Source organism: Prorops nasuta, unplaced genomic scaffold (genome assembly GCF_024137725.1).
Source record: "Prorops nasuta isolate Cenicafe-Biocafe unplaced genomic scaffold, Cenicafe_Pnas_1.2 PNAS00011, whole genome shotgun sequence".
Lineage (NCBI taxonomy): Eukaryota > Metazoa > Arthropoda > Insecta > Hymenoptera > Bethylidae > Prorops > Prorops nasuta.
The window spans coordinates 1,530,885-1,542,998 of record NW_027116808.1 but is presented as its reverse complement, the minus strand read 5'-3'; the positions used below and the strand labels follow the sequence as shown (position 1 = coordinate 1,542,998).

Here is a 12,114-nt window from a genome sequence, read left to right as displayed (position 1 = left end):
TTCTGCTTAAAGGACGAGGAGATCTCTTTGGCTTGGGGTAGGTTGGACGAGCATGGGCCCTTAAATATAGGCGGATTACCAGTCTAGACAGCCCTTTAATGTGACCGCATCCCAGGGAGGAAGATATACGACCAGCGAAGAGTCCACGGTGAAAAGGAAAATCAAAACGTATCCTGTGCAGCCTCGAACTCAGCCAAATCCGAAATTCGAACATCAACAGCTCCCTTGACGCTTGAGATAAATCGAACGGACGGTTATTTCATACAAAAAGGAGTTGCAAATGAATTTTCACTGGCCCTCAGGATCCGGTGTAATCCTTGTGAAGACTGCAAACTTGTTCAGACCTGTCGAACAGAGGAACATCCTGAAGAATATTCGTGGAAGAATTGGCAGTTGGCTAAGGAGAGTTTTGTATATTTTTTAATAAAAGCTGGAAGCTTAGGGAGGGTGAAGAAAAAAAATCAGGATGAACGAAATAACATTTTAATGTTTCAAAATGCAAAAAACTCTAAAAGTTAATTAAAGAAGAATCAAGAATTTTCCTTTAAAATTCGAAATCTAATAACCTCACGACAATAAATTAATAACACAAATTTTCACAATCTAAGAGAAAACTACGAACAAATTAAGTCAAAATATTCATCAAACAATCACGCATAACAATGCACATAGACGTAATTAACCATACGAAGATTTCACACAAAATTCCACAAGAATCTGGAAGCTGAAGAGCAGCGAGGTAGAAAAAAGGAGAAAAATAGCGTTAATAAAAGAAACGAGGCAATATTTCAAAGGAAAGAAAACTTTAAAGGGGCCGGTCAGTCGGAGAAACGATGAGAATCGGCATTTAAAAACCCTGGCTGTTGTGACGTCACGTATGGCGCTAGGCTATTATGCCGGAGGCTGCGTAAGGTGGCAACGGGGCAGGAGGGGGGGGTGGGGGGGGGGGGATCTTTTACGAAATTCTCCGCTCGTCCACTTCTTTCAGCATGTTCGTTGGCTGAATGGTTTCTAGGAAGAGGCCGAAAATTTGACCGTTCGGCGCTCCGCGTTTGGACGGCTTCAACGAGATCGGTTTTTGGCCCTGTGAACGCCAAAGGGCATAGGAGCTGGGGGGAGGGGGGGGGGATCCCCTTGAGATCCTGCTGGAAACGGCAGAACTGGTTGCGACTCTAGCGAGCCGGCCAACTCGCAACCTGTGCCCGCATCTGTATAGTTTCGTGCTACGTAAATAGGAAACGTCACGAGAGACTCCTCGCTCGACGAGAGGCCCTTAACTCATGCGGGCCACACCAACAGCCATTATTCCACTGGCTCGCCTCGCCGGAATCGTTAACTGCCAAAATTCTCCTCTAATCAGTGAACCGACCGATAAGGAATTAACTCTCTTCGTCGAGAGAATAAGTTTGCTCACCTGTCTCTCTCTCTCTCTCTTTTTGTGCTCGATATTTTTCTTTATTTCTCTACCCCCCCCCCCCCCCTTTATTCTACGGCCACTGTATATGCTCACTTAACGTAGCTTCTCAGCGTTTAAAAATATCCACTCTGTTTCATATTCAGTCTGGATACCATGCGGGCTAATCGTTATTATTTCAATGCGAATATAAAGAGCGAACGTGCAATTGGCTCTTACCCCACTGGATAAATTTGTCGAAATACTCATTATAGATTGGTGGGTGTTGTTGTAAATTGAGAGTTTTTTATTGGGTTTTTGAGGGAGGTTTTTTGAAGTTGGTTTTGGGAATTTGTGGTGATTTGTTAGGATTATTTAGGGGATTTGATAGAATTAGGTTTTTATTTGTTAATTCTTTGTATATTGTTTATATTATTATTTACTTTACGAATAGTCACAGCTAATTAAAGGTCAAAGGATCGTCGAACAAACGTGAGATGCGAGAATTCACTGTAATATCGATAGCTCTTATCAGTTCCAATTTGGAAAATTGCTTGTCATTGTCATTTCAGGCTGCAACAATTTTTTTGTTGTATTATTTCTTAATTAAAACTGACCAGCCAATTATTGTTTGGAGGACTCTTTTTTTCTTTAGAAAAAATGTGAATTTTAATTAATCCTGTAACTCTTTGATCAGGCCTATCGCAATGTGAACAATTCGAACGTTGCAGGTTTGGGCTGAGCGCAAGAATGTTTAAGTTTTCTTTATCGTGCATAAACGGAAGCTGTTATCGTATCTAGTGATAAGTCGGTTTCATAGATTTTCTTCCTAGGAATCGTTAAAAAGTAGGTGGGGCTATTCTGTGTATTTATCGAGTGTTATCCCTTTCTTTCGAAATGCATTTAATCTTATACACAACTCGTACAAAGAATATACTGTATCATGTGCATTATATATATATATATATGAATGTAGAAAACAGCTTGCGTTTGGATCAATACGAATTTCCTTCTTCGGTAATGCAGCAAGGGAATATAGTGGGGGGGGGGGGGGGGTAAATTAGCAATTAATTCCAGGGATTTTACTTGGATCACGTCGAGGAACACAGGGACCACCACCGTAGAAATTCGAAAGGCCCAAACACAATTAGAAAAAAAAGTGGATCAATCGGAGAAGTTTAGCGACCGAAATAGGAATGAACATATTCGGAACCAGTGAAATTTCAGTGATTTTCCATAAAAGGAAAGCTAGCACAATGGATATAAAAATGTACGATTGCTAAGCCAATGATTGCACTTTAAATTTTAGTCTACAAAGAGACTCACCGATGCTCGAAAAACGCGTCATTATAATGACTAAAAAAAAAGTGGATCAATCTGGGAAGTTTAGTGACCGAAATCGAACGGAAGATTCGGAATCACCGAAAAATTTCAGCGATTTCAACGTGGAAGGAGAGATCTCGAGAGAACTAGGGGTAAAAATTAGCAATTAATACCGACGATTTGATTTCTGGGACCACCGTCGCAGAACCTCGAGGGGCCCAATTGCAAGTTGAAAAAAAAGTGGATCAATCGGAGAAGTTTTGACGACTGAAATATCGGAATGAAGATGTGGAATCGGTGAAGTTTCGTTGATATTGTGGATCGAGAGAGGATGAGGTGTGGGGGGGGGGGGTGGATTCTCGAAGCGGCGAGACGATGGGAGGGCAAACTCGTCGAATTATAAGGAACAATTAAAAGAGGCTGAGTGGATACAGGCTTATAAAGAGGGGGGGGGGGGGGTGAGAGAGAGAGAGAGACACGGAGAATTCGCGGCGGATACATAAAGTTTATTCAATTCGTATAGCGACATTCCGTTGCAGGACCAAAAGCGGGCCCGTCTCTATTTTTCTTCTTTTGCGGATCGGTCGCTTCACGAAATCAATTACGGATCGTTATCGACTACCCGGAATGTGTACCGATGTTTTTCAATTCCGAGCTCCGGATGACATCGGAACCCTCGTGACGTCATCAACGGCTTTTTCCCGTCGAGCTTCCCCTGTCGCGGACCGCACCCCTGCGTTCACGGTATTTTCACACCGGTGGGTTCTTTTTTTAGAAATTTAGCGATATTGTTGGTCTAGCTGGAGAACAAATGACGTGGCTCGGTGGTTATTAGTCGGTCGTTATGACCGAAGGGTAAATTCGACTGGTTTGGGACTGTTTGGGACTTGGAGCTTATTTTTGTCAACGTGTGGATGCTTTTAATAATAGTATATGTATATATATATTGAAGTGTTTTGGTTTTGAGAAAATAATAAATTTAAAGACTAGCCTTTGGTGGGGAGGGAAAATAATTCTTAGGTGAACAAGAGGGTGGAGTTGGTGTTGGAGCTTTGGTGAGATTGTGGAGATCAGCGCGGGTGGTTGTAAGTTGTGGCGTGCAGTAAATTCTGCGGGAAATTCGAGGAGCCAGTAGAGGTATGAATGGTGGCGGGCCTGGAACTCGGGTAAAAACGATGAGGGGTCTATTGTGCAAATTTTATTGTCCTCTCTCTCTCTTTCTCTCGTAATAAAGTTGAAGCTAGTAGCCCCTATAGGGTGTCTTTATTTTTATTTTGAATTTTTCTTAGGAAAATTTTATTTATCATTCTGTTTATTAATTTATTTTTACGTCTTAATCTGTTTTTTTATGGTTCATTTTTCTACTTAACTGGAAACTCGAATTTATGTGTAATAAGTTTGTTATATAATCTACTTTATTTTCTCTCTTTCTCACACACATATATTCTTGTGTAATTAAGTTAAAAAGAGTCTCCCATGAATCTCCAGCGAATAGAAACAATGAAAGGAGTCCTGAAGGACCTAGGAGATCTTTGCCAGGTACCCTGGCTATTGCCACCTAGATAGTTATAAAGGATCCAGTTTTCTCTCTTCAGGTAAGAAAAGAGACAAAGGAATCGCAGAAGCTTCCTATAACTGTCCGAGCAAACTCACCTGTGCACGAAATATTTTGTCCTTCTCTTTCATGCCTATTTTGTAGCTTTGTTAAACTCATTCTACAAAATCATAATTACCATTTATATAGCTTCACCCTGTAAACATCTGTGTTGTCCTAACTCTGTTACCTGTAATATAACTGACCTGTCACTGGTTTCTTTATGTACACTGAATTTTCTCTATTTAAGACTATTTTGCAAAACCCTTTCTTCTTGCAAAAATCCATTGGAAATTATTTCTAGTAAAATACACTTTTCAAATATTTTTATTTTTTTCCTTGTTCGTTAATTGCTCTCATTATTATATTATTATGAGGATGAATATAATTTTGTTTCAATTAAGCTGCATAAATGGTCCATAAGAAAAAAAGTAAAAACTGATTAGTCCAATAACTTTTGACGTTAATTTTAATTTGCTTTATCGAGAAGATTATAATAAAAGCCCATTTTTCTGTTTATTTTACTCCAGCTTTAGTAACGCTTATCACATCTCAGGATGTGCAGTGTGCTAATCTTATTAGCTCGTAAAACGAGCGTCGTTGAATAAACTCGAGTTAACCTTTGACCCCGAAGAATCCCCTTAATTACCTCATAAACGTCACGTGGGCTATGAATGAAAAAAGCTATAAAGAATTTAAAAATAGACCGATCGATTATCGCAAATAAATTGATATTCTGATCGATTTCTGCTATCTAAAATACAATTTTTATACAATGTGTTGAGTGGAACAAGGTGAACATTTTTAGAACGATAAGAGATCCAGATTTTCTGGATGAAGTTCTGATTGGTTCAAATTGAGGATCTTCGTAAATATCTGGGGTGGGGGGGGGGGGGGGGAGGAACCGAAATATTAACGTTATCGTGATTGCTGCAGTTATAAATGTATAGATAGTAAAACGAAGGAAGGAAAGGATTCTCATCCTTCAGAGGGCTAAAGACTCACGCACGTTCTCTCATGGCCAAATAAAGAGGATTGGTCCTCTTCTTAAAGGGCTTCGTTGAATAGCATGCAGTTTTTGCAACCAGCCATGGACCAATGGAACCCTTCGTCGAGCTATGACAAGAATAAAAATCTGCAATCTTACCCATCACCTCTCTCATTATTTCTACCTATCTCTCTCTTAATTATTCACTCCTTATTTCTTTCCAAATACTTATTATTGAAAATTGAACTCCAAAAGACTAAAACTCCAACTTTACCAATCACACTCCTTCTTCTTTAGAATCTTGAAACTCGTACTTATCTCAAAGTGTTTCTTATCAACGAATAATTAAAATTTATATTATTATAATACTCAAGAGATTGTTTAGTAAAAATTAAATTTTAATTTAATGGAGTTATAAGGGCAAACGATTGATTTTGATTATATTTTAAATAGGGAGGGACGACAAGGGTAGTTTTTACCAAACTCTTCCTCCCTCATTTCATTTCTCCTTTTTCGTTGTTCCTTACGCCATTACGGAGCCGTTAAATTTGCCGGGTGTTTTTCGCAGCCACGAAATGTTCGACTTAACGCATCTCGTTGCGCTTATCCGCCCATTTTTCTCCCGAAACGCCCAGATATTACAAAGGTTAACCAAGTGCTCGTGTAAATCAACCTTAAACGATGTTGATGATTACGATGATCGCCCAACTGGACCCCAAAAATTTTTCGTAAAAAAAAATAGCGAATCATCGAACTGGAGCTTCCAGCGAACATTTTTTTCATCCTCCAATCGCATCCCGCGATTCTCCCTTGCCCAAATAATTTCACACGTCACTCGATAGATTCACGGATAAGGATAAAAGGAAAAATCCTATATCGCACGAATCTCGTGATCCAATGAATCTTTCTTCGATGCGGGTATAAGCAGAAGTGTTCTGCGATGTGTTTGGTTCACTTCAATTGTACGGATACATTTATAAAAACAGAGTATAATAATAGAACCATTTTGGTATTTTTGGAAGAAGGATAAATTATAATCACTCCGTGCACACACTAGTATAGTAACAGTGAGATAAGAACATGTAGTAGTGCATAGAATTTCTTTAAAACAATTGTTTATGAACATTATATTTATTAACATATAAAACAATTCTTATTTCTATACGAAAAAATATAAAAATTAAACTAGAAAATAGTACAATGATTTCTGAATCAAAATAACGTTTATAAAAATTGTTTTGCTTATTATAAATACAAGACGATTCAATAAAATAAAATACCACACTTACCTTAAAAGAAATTTTCTTATTCGTTTCTAAACCCAATATCTCTCTTGATTAAACGTAATAAAATCACCATATATATTTAAAAATAATTAATCACGATGAGCGTTCAAGGAATTAATAAAACAGTTAATTTTTTTATATTTACATTTATATACAATATATTAAAAACTTAACATTCTTCGAACCAGTCCATATCTGTCATTCGCACAAACTTTGATGAGTCCTGAACACCAGATGCTCATGGGAGGTTGAAAGTATATCGTCGATGCGATTACGGTTGGAGGAAGCGAAAAAGATTAGCCAATAAGTGTATAGAGTAGTAGTAGGGAAGTGGCAAGAATGTGGGAGGGGTACAGAGAGATGGAAAACGAGGAAAGAGCGATAAGGGATAGAGAACGTTCAACATTCGAATCTTGGAGTTTCTGCATGGTCGACCCTTGAGACTCGTTGCGTCCGAGGGGCGTCGACGGGCCTGAAAAAAAAGATTATTTCGCTACTTAAACACTAATTAAACCCAAACGAGCGGAGGTTCTGTTTGGCAGACCAAGCGGTCTTAATCTTACCGCTTGCGATACGAGGACGTTCGCGTTCATCTGCCAAATTGGCCTTCCTCGTGGCAACGACATTTCGTGACTCCCCCCCCCCCCCCCTACTTACTCATTTTTCTCCGCGCAAGCCTGGATCTGCACGTCTCACGTGACTGGTATGCATCACTCGATTGATGTTGCCGCCGATTATCCTCCCCCGTTTCAATTATTACCACCATATCTGTACACACATATATACGGTTGTTAAGACACATGTACAAAAGTGTACATGCAATGTTTGATAAACCGTGATACGAGTAGTGTCTCCAATCTGAAAGGGGTGAAAAAATTTGTGAAAGAGAAAGATTATCTTGGTAAATCGTAGATATAGTTAGGAAGGGGTGGGGTAGATTATTGTGTAAAGGGGAACCTTGAAGAGAAAAGATTATCTTAACAAATAACAGATATACAGGATGAGATTCTTGAAACTCTTCAGAATAGAGGCATTGGTTTTATACGGTGTTATCTCGTTAAGCGTTAGAGATGCGAATTTTTTGTATTAAACCTTTTCGAAGCACCATTTTATTTGCTTTCGAAAAGGTTCTATGGAATAAACTGGTATCTTTTAGGGTTGTGGAGATAAACGAAGATTTATGTTCTAGCTCCAAAGATTCATAAGTGTATCATTCTATAGATCTGTTATTTCCCACTGCATTGTTGCATTAGTGCAATAAGTCAGAGTGAGAAATTATTTGTTTGTCTTATTTCAACTAATTGCATCAGTTTGATCATGCAGCAAGAAGAATAAACTCTATATGTATATAGTATACTAGGGTATAAGGAGGAAGTAGAGAATTATGCGAAGAGAAGATTGAGAAGATTTAGTTGGAATAATTGAAATGATACGTAAACTCGAGAATATAATGTGTCAAAGAGACAGTTGAAATTTTATACGACTGAAGTTATTAATCAGAGATATTAATTATAAAGAAGTACACTGTAAATCAAAAAATTTTTGTATAAGCAACGCGAACCAAGTCGATGCAACCGTCACCTGTCGATCCTCTCATTCCACTACACTATAATGGACGAATGGAACGCAAAAATAGCCATAAACGAGCGGAAACGGGCCTTGAGGTCAAAGGTCACAGAGTCATGCTCGTGATATAACGTGACGTCACTTACCGGGGGCCTTAGGGAACGGCCCTATTCTCGGTCGTCCCCCACCTTGATCCAATTTTTTCAATTTCAAATAATTTAAATTTATATCCGAATTGCCAACTAAATTATCTAGTGTACTACGTCACGTTTATTGTAACAGAGCTTCGTATCTTTTATTAAGATGTTTCCAGACAGCTTTTAGACAGCGTCTCTTTAAATCCGAAGAAATTTTCTTGCGTGTCGTCGCTCAGCTATACAACTCGTAATCACTGAACTAAAAAGCAATATCTTTGTGATAAAGACACGCCACTAAATCCATGTATTGCTGGAAAATAGTGTCTCTAATCGGGCTTGAAGGATTGGCGAGTCTCGTATCGCGTTCGCCTATATTTGCAACATTATCTTGCGGCGCTCTATCTTTCGCACATATTATTCTTGATCTATGAACCTTATACGAGGGAGCCGTGCTTTTTACCCAGTCATTAAATCGATAGCTAGAAGACGCGATGGGAGAATTTTCGAAACTCCACGAAATCAGAATGAGTTGACTGTAGCTTATATACAGGGTGTACGCTTTAATTCGATCTAGAAAGATCATGGGGACAGTAAAGACTCACTTAGTAACTATAAAGAATATTAATTTTATGCATACAAACTTTTTAAAACTTCTTTTCATTCTTAGATCCAAAATGGCTTCTTGGAAAAATCCTATATCTCTTATGGTTACAAAGATAAATGCATTTTTATATTCATACCCTTGGACAAGTTAAAGTAAATATCCTGTATACAGGTTCTTGTGTTTATAATATATTTCTGTCTATATGTATTAGGCTTGAACAAACGTAAGAAGAGATGATTAGTTCTCTAGGTGAGGAAGTAACTTACCTGCAAATGCTTTTAAGTAAGCAGTGTTTATTAGGGTAACATAACCTAAGTATACTTGATAGTACACTTAAATCTCACTAATTCCTACAACCGTTATAAGTACCTGTAATTATAAGTAAGTTGTATTAGTAATTTTTGAATTTTTTATGTGTAACCAAATAAATAAATGTTTTATTCAACTCGTGAAATTGTTAAATATTATACAATAAAAGAATACAAAAATATTGCTGGAAATAAGATGGAAACGTAAACGAATGATCTACCACACGCTCAACTAGTTCATCCTGTCGACTCTATTATGTTTACTAGAATGCTTCAGCGTATGAAACTTGACTAGCCATAAAGTACAATGATAGGAAAGATGTTAACGAGTTACATGATGGTTGAACAGGTGCAATTTTGAAAATATGCTGAATGAAATATAACGGAGGTAGCATTACTGGCTTATCTAGTTGTAAATTGCAAATAATAGAACGACACAGGAATGAATTAAGTTGTACTCGAGTGGTCGTGTCTTCACAGAAGTGACAGAAAAATTGGTTGATTCTGAGTAATTCTTGAATACACTACCAACAATAGCTTCGTGACGAATGTCATTAGATGTGCCAAGCGTGCTTCGTTTCTGATGATTTTTGCCCCAACGAAAGATACGAGGTTCCACGTGGAAGAACGCACTCACACAGGCATATTTTTCTATATACAAGGTGACCCTTTGGAACAAAGCAGAATCGAACAAGCTTTCGTTTCCAGAAAACGATCCGAGGTAAAAAAAACGTTCGAAGTAGAACGCTCTAGAGGGTTTCTTCGATCTTTAAGATGGTATCGTAAAATCCTCTTATGATGGTAAATACAACGTAGTAGGACTCGGCCAGCGAGTAAACAAAAGCATTGAAGCGTGCAATGAGCTTCTTATCCACCTGAATAGTTGCATACTAATGCCTGTTTGCGTTATCAGAGTGCAACGAGCGCGTCGATAAGACTTTTAGCACTGTTCAAACTTTGAAGATCTTAAACTACTGACAAGTAAGTGGAGCGACGCCACCGATCGTGTCTCGAACCTGCAAAAAGTATTTTCGAGCGTTAATTAGATTGGGATGAGATAAGGTATGGAGATATAGTTTTAATTGAAGAGGAGGTTTATATTCTGCTTTTGGATTTTGGTTCACTGGGTATGCACGTGCAGGCAGGCAGAACGCGAAGAGGTGAAGAGGTCGATAAAGAAGAAAAAATAGGAGGGAGATGATGGTAAAGTAGAGGAGCTTTCGAGGCGTATCGCGAAGGGTGGGCAGGCACCGGGCGGAACATTCATGCTCTAGTGAAATTAAATACTGAAAGAAAGAGAGATAGAGATATTTAAATTGGCGAATAGACGAGATTCGTGTGTTACCTAGGCATCAATCTATCCAGAGACTTTTTATCTTCGAACCACATGTTTTCCTAGATGAAAATGTCTTTCTCATTTTCTTCCAGTTTACTAGTGGAACTTGAGGCGATACGTTCCCTGATTGTCCAAGCTCTCCTTAGGCATTCGCAGAAACTAGTAAATCGATGCGTAAGAATCACCTTACCACACATCTGATCCTGCACTGTAAATTCAGCATCTTCAGCTCGACCGAGGAATTTGCTGCTACCTTGCTTTTATAACCTTTTCAAACTCCTTTTCGCTCGACTGGATAAAGACGGGTCTGCTGTAAATAGCGAATAATGATGATAATAATGAGGAAGGAAAAAGTTTTATTGATAAAGGTCGATTGACAACTTTATGACGCTGTTGGTGTAACGGAAAGATGCTCGCAAAGCGCTTGTTTATTTTGGGGAAATTTCGAGCTGTAGTAGCGAAGCCTTTTGGAACGAATATAGGTTATGTTGCATGGGCTACGGTCTCACTATGGAATTTTTACAGTATACTGCTTTACGCTTATTGGACGCACTTTGTAGTCTTGGTGAAAACACTTTATTGTCTTCCCTCGGGAGATATATTCTTGGCAGTGGCTAAAAATGCAGGATGGTAACGTTAATACCGTGCGATCTGAAGCCTTTACCCCCTCTCTCGCTCTGCGCGGACGTGCTTACAGCGACAAGTCGTATACTAGCGCTCAGTAATTACGCTTCTTACAATCGCTGTTTGCTCGTTTTCACAGATAGAGAGATAGGAAGTTGAGGGGAGGATGAAAGAAGGGAACGAAATGAGAGAGTGAGAGGGAACGAAGAAAAGAAAGATTGAAAAGGAGAAAGTGAGAGATACGCATGGACTGACGGCGTTCTAACCTATACGCGGAGCATATCCGGCACGTTGAGTCGCGTGAGCTCGCGTACTACGCTGCCTTCGTAGTGCCGTAGATCTCCCCTTCCCCCCGTTTCTATCTCTTTCTCGTAATAGTGGTAGTAGTAGTAAGCACGTAGTACGCAAGCTACCCAGCCGAATCCCCGCAATCGTTTCATGCTCCAAGGACATTTGACTGCTGGTATGTAACTTGGTAGCTCAACTTGACTCACTCAACCAACCAGAGCTCGCCACTTTTCTTCGTTCCATTCCTGCTCACCTGGACGAGCACTCCCTTCTTTTTTTACAATTAAACCAAAGGTAAACTATGATCTATCGGAGGTAATTTAAATATTTCCATTCTTAGTCTCGACTTGAATAAATTCTTTTTTTCTTAGGCACGAATTCAATGCTTGGAATTATTTGTTCATTGTTAACTGTTCATCAAGCTAAATCGACGATCCAATTTTGGCTCTACTCCTATAACAGAATTAACAATAAAGTAACTTATGAGAAATTAGATATCGTAGTTCCAAATTGAGTTTTAATGAAAATTATGTTAATTTGTTAATTGAGGAATAAAAAGTTTCATCGAGGGTTTCCGTAGCACGAAGCCACGTGGGATTATCGTAAGCAACGCGATAGAGGCCTAATTGATGTCAAGTTCGTAGGATAGAGTACAATGTTAACCTTG

The 12,114-nt window shown here is 38.8% G+C and overlaps 1 protein-coding gene across 1 annotated transcript; it reads right to left on the bottom strand.

Annotated features, from left to right (window-relative positions):
* Positions 1-6,772: 6,772 nt before the first annotated feature.
* On the bottom strand, positions 6,773-8,934 carry LOC136777552 (uncharacterized). Its single transcript, XM_066733942.1, has 3 exons — positions 8,297-8,934; positions 7,242-7,442; positions 6,773-7,056 (listed from the first exon to the last, which is right to left on the bottom strand). Exons 2-3 carry the CDS (start codon positions 7,384-7,386, stop codon positions 6,881-6,883), a joined length of 321 nt encoding a protein of 106 aa, XP_066590039.1. The 5' UTR covers positions 7,387-7,442; positions 8,297-8,934; the 3' UTR covers positions 6,773-6,880.
* Positions 8,935-12,114: the final 3,180 nt, after the last annotated feature.

Coding starts and splice junctions, on each gene's coding strand:
- LOC136777552 (XM_066733942.1), bottom strand. CDS start 7,386: ATGTGTCTTAACAACCGTATATATGTGTGTACAGATATGGTGGTAATA. Junction 7,057..7,241: donor GCTTGCGCGGAGAAAAATGA/GTAAGTAGGGGG, acceptor CTTTTTTTTCAG/GCCCGTCGACGCCCCTCGGA.